Below are 7,395 nucleotides of genomic sequence, written 5' to 3' on the forward strand. Positions count from 1 at the left end.
ATCAGTATACGTTTCTGAGGCAGGGGAAGGAGAGTGGGAGAGCTTCTCCCAAAATGGGCCTTTTAAGTCGTTCCTGAGGGTTCCAGCTGTCACAATCCTTTTAAGATGCACTTGTCTATCCCCCGTCTAAAGGCAGTGAAACTATCTATGACCCTTTTAAAAGAGAGTGCATCTATTACCCCTTTAAAGTAGTGAGGGTATCTAGAACCCTTTTAAGACAGTGAGAGTGGTACATTTATCTATCACTCTTCAAAAATAGCTGAGAGTGGTCCAATGCAGCCCTTAGTGGTTTTGTCTAGTCAGGCATAATGGTCCGTCCAGACATGCACGTGGTAGGCCGTCGTGCAATGCTTGACAAACCCTTTTAAAGAAGTGAGAGCGATACATTCAACTATCACTCTTCCCAAAACAGCTGAGAGTGGCCCAATGCAGCCCTTAGTGGTTTTGTCTAGACAGGCAAATGGTCCGCCAAGACATGCACGTGGTGCAATCCATGACACCTCCCCCCATACAGAGAGAAAGCAACAATTACCTAGTTGCTTTCTCGACATCTTAAGCTTAACGCTTAGGGACAGTGCTTGTCGACCCTGGGCGACGGCCTGGTCCTGGAGAAGACATTATTTCATTTAAACAAACCCCTTCTTCACATTGGTCCTTATTATCTGCCATGACCTCGTTGGAAGTGTGTACCTTGTTAACAATTTTAGGTCTGAATACAATATTAGTGCATGAGTCACCGTTTTCACAAGACCTTTGAAACCCTCGGAAATAGACCTTACAACATTTACAGCAATAGCAACACAAAATTAGTACAATTACAATTAATCCAATGATTGACATAATTGAGAGATTATATACTCTCTCGGTCTGTTTTTGCTTCCATTCTTCTTCAGACAATAAGTTCTCTACCTCTTGCACCTTATGACTTGCGTATTTTAAGTCCTCTATATTATTCACAATATGATTCAGGTGAGTATCAATTATCATAGAATTCACCGTTTCTACAACATTCCCATCGAGACAACAGTCATATGACAAACTCAACGGCGGAATCACATCCTTGTTATTGTAGTTGGAGTTGAACACAAACTGTGATTGGATGCGGTTCGTAGCCTTTACACTTCTTAATTAACCTTAGCTTTCCAGTTCTGTTAATAAGTACGTCCACTGGGTCCTGTTTCTCACACAAAATGGTAATGGATTCTGGTCTCCCGGACACATATAACCATTCATTATTTTCCAATTGAGTTCAAAGTGTTTGGTTGAGTATGGCTACTCTAACAGAACAATCAGATGGAATTTTTCTAATTGGCTGAAGCATCTTGGCTTCGCATTCTTCATGCAAGTGCGTAGACAGAATAGGATACACTTGTTTACATACCCTCCAATACATATTAATTTTCTTGCACTTAGATAAATCACTCTCGGTAAGCTTAGAATAATACCTTTTTGCAATATCCATAAAAATGTATGGTTTCTCTGGTTGAATAAATAAAAACTTAAAAGCAATCAATTCAGTTCTTATAGGAAATGGAAAAACTTGATAAACATTAAACTTTATGTGATCTGTTAACGGTACCCTAATCACACACGCAAGGACATTGTGGTTAATAAACGCATCAAATTCAATAACATTTAATAAGGCACTACTGTATGCCACACTCATAGGGAATGGAAGGGATAAGTCATTAAGTATCTCATCCCTGCTCCTTTTCATCATCTAAATTATTTGTACCGAAGTAATTACGTGTGGTTGCAATATGCCCCGTTTAGCATTCACTATAGCGCTCACTATCAACTCGTAATCCTGTTCGATTTCATGAATGATGCGGTTCAGTTGCATCATGTGTTTTTCAAGAATTAACGTGACTGATAATAGTCGGATTTTGCCCTTTTGACTCTCCGTCCTTTTGATCGAAGTGATCCCCTACAAGTTTTAAGTTTCTTAACAGCGCGTCTTCGGTCTCTTGTACCTCCCTAATGGTTGAGTTTACCGTCCTCAATGTGGCTTTCACTACGGTCATTTGTTACCTGGTTAGTTTTAATATACCAGTCTGTTCCGTTTCCAATCTATTAATCTTTTCAGTGTAATATTTTGCATCCGCCTCGTCCATCGTTCCGAACAAAACCTTGCTTAATTCCCCTATAAAATAAAGAGCACCTCTCTTCATTCTCAGAGGGCTTTCTTGATTACTTGCTAATTGATAAAGTAATTGTTTTTTATTACTAATGTCCTTAATCTTAATTGGTACATAATGCAACGTCTGGGTGCAATCTGTGACATTAGTCCACGTATTATTAACATAATTTTGACAAAAACTTATCGTATAATTAGCGTACTTAAGTAGACTTTCATACTTAACATCTACATCTGACAAATTCACATACGTAACAACTTTCCATCCAGAGCTATATAATTGTGCCTCCCTTTTGTGTTCGTAGTACAGCCCAGGTTAATCCTTCCTTTTATCTAACTTAAAATCTAATACAATTCAATACAATACCGGTAGCTTATCACTCGTCCCACTGTGATTTATCTTAATTAAAACAACAATTTCAATCTATTATTGACTTTCGTAACTTAACTTTTGCCTTTAATGGTAACATTAACACTCATAACCTCGCATGGATCCGAACTACAATCTCATCCACTGCGCAAATAACTTTCTTGACCAATCCCTTTAAACATTTTCATCTTAGAGAAATACCGTATCCTCTCCTCGGGATAATTCCATCTCACTTTCTAATTTCTTTTCCTCAGAGGGGTTGTCTTCTTCCGCACCTTTCTTTTGCAGAATCCCATCACCTTTCTCTTCTTCTCTTCTTTCTATCTCTCTCGACGATTCCTTCGTCGCCTTTATATCACTTATCTTTTCTTCTTCTCTTCTCGCTGCCTCTCTCGATGATTTCTTCATCATCACCCCACCATCTTTCTCTTCTTCTTCTCTTCTCTGTTTCTCTCGAAGGCCTTTTCGCTATATCTCTACCATATTTATCCTCTTCTTCTCTTCTTGAAATCTCTCTCGACGATTTCTTCGTCATCTCTCTACCTCCTTTATCTCCTTTTTCTCTTCTCACTATCTCTCTGGACAATTTCTTCGTCGTACCTCTACCACATTTATATCCTTTTCTCTTTATCTGCCTCGATGATTTCTTCATCATCTCTATACCACCTTCCTCTTCTTCATCTCTACTCTCTGTTTCTCTCGACGATTCCTTTGTTATCTCTCCATCATATTTCTCTTCTTTTCTTCTTGATATCTCTCTAGACGATTTCTTCAACATCCCTTTATCAGTTTTCTCTTTCTCATCACTTTTCGCTGTCTCTCTCCGGACAGTTTGTTCGACGTCTCTTTCCTCCGTCACCCAGTCCTCATTTTCCATTTCCAGGTTGGATATTCTACTTAGGGTAACTGCATTATGATCAAATCTTCCCATCTTGGGTATGACCATGTAATCAAATTCTTCAAGTTTGAGCCACCATCTCATGAGCCTTGAATTTGGGGTTTTCATGTTATTCAACCACGTGATAGATTTGCGGTCGCTTGAAATTGTGAATTTCCTCCCGTATAAGTAAGGACGGAAGTACTTCTTAGCCCAAACAATTGCGAGTAGCTCTTTCTCTGTTGTTGAGTAGTGCTTCTCGGCTTTATTCAGGGTCCGACTGGCGTAGGCAATTGGGCGATCCTTCCCGATCTGACCTTGGGAAAGAACACTCCCTAATGCCTCATTACTCGAATCAGTCGTGAGAATAAACTCCTCATTAAAATCAGGGTACCTTAGAATAGGCTCTGTGGTCAGCAACTCCTTAAATCTTTCGACTGCTTCTTGTTGCTCTCTTCCCCACTCATACCGCGCGTTTTCCTCCAATAACTCATGCATCGGTTTGGCAATCTTCCTGAATGCAGGAATAAATCTTCTATAGTAGCCTGCAAGCCCTAAGAATTCCTTTAACTGCTTCATACTTTTAGGCTGAGGGAACTGTCTGACCCTCTCCACCTTTTCTGAGTCAGGTTTAACCCTTTGACTACCTTTTTTTTTTCCTTTATATTTCTTGCTCTTTTTCATTATATTTTCGATTTGTTTACTCCAATGAAGATATTCATTCAATATTATGAACTTTTGATCAGGGGGGGCGGAGATGGAGGGGTGGGACATATGTGTCCCACTGGTATTACGGCGTGGGACATATGTGTCCCACTGGTCTTACAGGGTGGGACATATGTGTCCCACTGGTCTTAGAGGGTGGGATGCATGCGTCCCAATGGTCGTTAGATTTTTGGCTGTATATTCCCGTAACAATCCATTCTAAAAGCAAAAACACCATGATGTTTTCAAAGTATTTATTAGCTATACATCTTGATGTTTTTTTTGTAGATTGATACTCAAAGCTGAAAGATACTCCCACAAATCTCTTTCAAATATCAACATAACAATTTTGTTACAAATAAGAGGAAATGATTGAAAGTAATTATACTGGTACACATAAAACAAATATTCATTATATCCAAAAATGCTCAATAGTTTCAGCAGACAATGTCAGTTCTAATTATATTGTAGTCACTGAAAAGGGAATTACATTTATAAGTTTCAAAAGACAGAGTAAACCGGGAATACAATTGCTATGTGTGATAGGAAGTGAAACATTGTCTACAGAGTGGCACTTGACACATTGTGCACAGAGTTTTTGTTCTCTTTTCTACTTTGTTCTGTGCACATCTCATGCACCGTCTCCTTGTATTTCCCTCAACGGGAAGGTGGTCACCGACGTTCAGCATAAGCTTTGCTATTTTTGATGGTCTGCCTCTGCATCGCTTCCGTTTTACTTTGCTTTGTTCCTTACCCATTGCCATCATTTTTTCTGCCAAAGGCACGATGAACTGCAATAGCCTTACATCCTTTTTGGTTGTGTCCATATACAAAATCCATGAATTTACCACTGCTAACATAAGTACCTTATAAAATACTTTTTTCCACCACTTATTAGATCGCCTATCGAAGTCATACACGCCCACCTTCTGGTCTGAAAGATCTACTCCTCCCATGTATTTATTATAGAAGCAAATTAATTCTGGACAGTCTACCTTTACTTTTCTTCCATCCTTTTGCTTTCGGTTTGCTGTATTCACTGTTGCATCATGGCAATTACTGAGAACAGTTACTTCTTTGCTATCCTGCCACCGGGCTGCCATTGTTCGTTGGTGATTTGCAAGAAATTCGAATTCCCCTCTTTTCAATTTCCCTTGAAATTTCGGCATATTTTTTCTTGTACTAATAGCAGTACCTACTGCTGGATATTGAATACTATTTAGTAGATGCACGCTCGTGAAAAACCTATCAAAAACAAGAGTAACATCTGGATTTCTGATTGTTTTTGTTAGAGATAAGACAACTCTTTCCCCCAGAGTGGAACTCTCCGGTAGGTCTTGTCCCAATTCCTTGCCAGAGTATACATTCAAATCATATGCATATCCAGTCATTGCATCACAGCGCTCCCAAATTTTTATTCCTCGTTTTATAGGCTTGAGGGGAAGATATTGCTTTAGAGCTGACCTGCCCTTGAATTTCGTCATAGATTCGTCAATGCTCTGGTAGGGGCTTTCATCTCTAGCCTTGGAAAATGTATGTTTTAGGCAAGATATTACCTCATCAATATAGTATGTCTTTGAGGAGCTGGCAGGTTGCTCAGGATCTGTGAAGTAGAGCTTTGATATAAGCAGTTGAAACCTGTTTCGTGAAATGGCTCCTTTGATTGCCTCATTTCCCAAGGAAGGATTATGCGACCAATAGTCCGAAATGCTTGGAACTTTATTGTAGCTCATCACGAGCATGCATCCAAGAACTAACAATATCTCCCCTGGATCAGTTTCACAGAGATTGACCAAATTTTTCTTCTTGCGTAATATATCCAAACGTTTGTTAGTACACTGGCTGATAAAAATGATCAAACTTCGAGGAAACACTTTTAGAAAGTATGCCATTTCGTCAGATGACATATCCAAGTTGCATAATGAGGCTGTTCTACGATGTAATGTCACAGTGTGTCTAGGAATAAATAATACCTTCGGTGGAGACCAGCATATTTCACTAGAAACCTTTTTTTTAGATGAAGCCGGATAAGGAACCTCATCGCCACTCACCCCGTGCAGGAGATTGACACCATGAGCTTCTAACGAACTGTCCTCAGCATCCTGACTCACTCCAGAGCAGTCACTATCACTCTCTGTACTACTTTCATGTTCGGGCTGATATTCCCCATCTGATGAGTCGTCCGAAAAATATTCTTCTTCAGATTCATCCAGTATTTGGCAAAGCTCTGCTTCAGAATATTTCCTTTTATTGCTCATTTTTCACGTCTAAAAATAAAAAAATTCTGTTGATTGTAAAATTGGATATTGTGAAATTATTACAATATATTCTTCTTTACTTACTCTTGCGGGTTGAGATGAACTGCATACACTGAACTTTTGACATAGGTCAAAAGGGCAACAAAGGAAAAACACTGGATAGCATTCAATGATCTGAAAGAGAGTTAAAATTTGTGTAAAAAAACATTCATGATGATAAAAACAATATAAATCATATAAGGTTTTCATTTACCATGAAATGAACATGGGCTGAAATCACAGGAGAAGAATACGTTTTGTGATGTCCACACGATCCTTTAGCTGGTAAAACCTGGTGCAGAGAAAATACATGAATCAAAACAGAAAATTTATCCATAGGTTAGGTACTACATCAGCAAATATTAGCGAAAGCTTACTTACCAAATGGATAGAGTCGGGAAGGAAGATATAGTTGCACACTGGTACTCGATTAGAAGATACAGATGCACACTGACATGTAGAGTTCCCATAATGACATGTTGTACAGTAAAATATATTCATAAATGCCACTCTAATTTCAGTGGATGCGAAATTGATAATTCTTCACGTAAAATGAATGCTGTCAAATGATTATGATATGTGCATACTATAAAAATGAGAAGTATAACTTTACAAAATAAAGAATATTCAGTACGAGCGTAAGTTCACTGGAGAGCTAACGGGTGACGACCAAAAGGTATTTCACTAAAGTAAGGTAGATGCTGCTACCTGTTGCCGGAAATTCAACCTAAATAACAATTGGTACCAAAACAACCATTGGGACAAAAACATATGGGTTTTTCCAAAGCTTTTGCCCCATTGGTATCTCAATACTCCTTTGTGGGACATATATGTCCCGTTGGTAGTCAAAGGGTTAACTCCATCTTCTGTAATGACGTGGCCCAAATTCACCACCTCTTTCCTTAGGAATTGGTATTTATCCGGTTGCAGCTTTAAATTGCTCTCTCGCAGTCTCTGAAAAAACATCCCTCATTTTCGGTATGGCTCCTAAGCAAATCTCCATGCACCA

At 38.9% G+C, this 7,395-nt stretch overlaps 1 protein-coding gene across 2 annotated transcripts; it reads right to left on the reverse strand.

Moving 5' to 3' along the window:
* Positions 1-4,047: 4,047 nt before the first annotated feature.
* LOC124159871 (piggyBac transposable element-derived protein 4-like) lies at positions 4,048-6,746 on the reverse strand. Of its 2 annotated transcripts, none has more exons than XM_046535770.1 (2): positions 6,601-6,746; positions 4,048-6,521 (listed from the first exon to the last, which is right to left on the reverse strand). In XM_046535770.1, the coding sequence occupies exon 2, from the start codon at positions 6,345-6,347 to the stop codon at positions 4,623-4,625; it is 1,725 nt and encodes a 574-aa protein (XP_046391726.1). In that variant the 5' UTR covers positions 6,348-6,521; positions 6,601-6,746; the 3' UTR covers positions 4,048-4,622. The 2 variants fall into 2 exon arrangements, with proteins under 2 accessions (XP_046391726.1, XP_046391725.1); XM_046535769.1 differs by having other exon boundaries at positions 4,048-6,356; positions 6,432-6,746.
* Positions 6,747-7,395: the final 649 nt, after the last annotated feature.

Source organism: Ischnura elegans, chromosome 5 (genome assembly GCF_921293095.1).
Source record: "Ischnura elegans chromosome 5, ioIscEleg1.1, whole genome shotgun sequence".
In the NCBI taxonomy this organism is placed as follows: Eukaryota; Metazoa; Arthropoda; class Insecta; order Odonata; family Coenagrionidae; genus Ischnura; species Ischnura elegans.

Excerpts from the sequence above, each read along its gene's own strand:
- LOC124159871 (XM_046535770.1), bottom strand. The coding sequence starts at position 6,347 with ATGAGCAATAAAAGGAAATATTCTGAAGCAGAGCTTTGCCAAATACTG.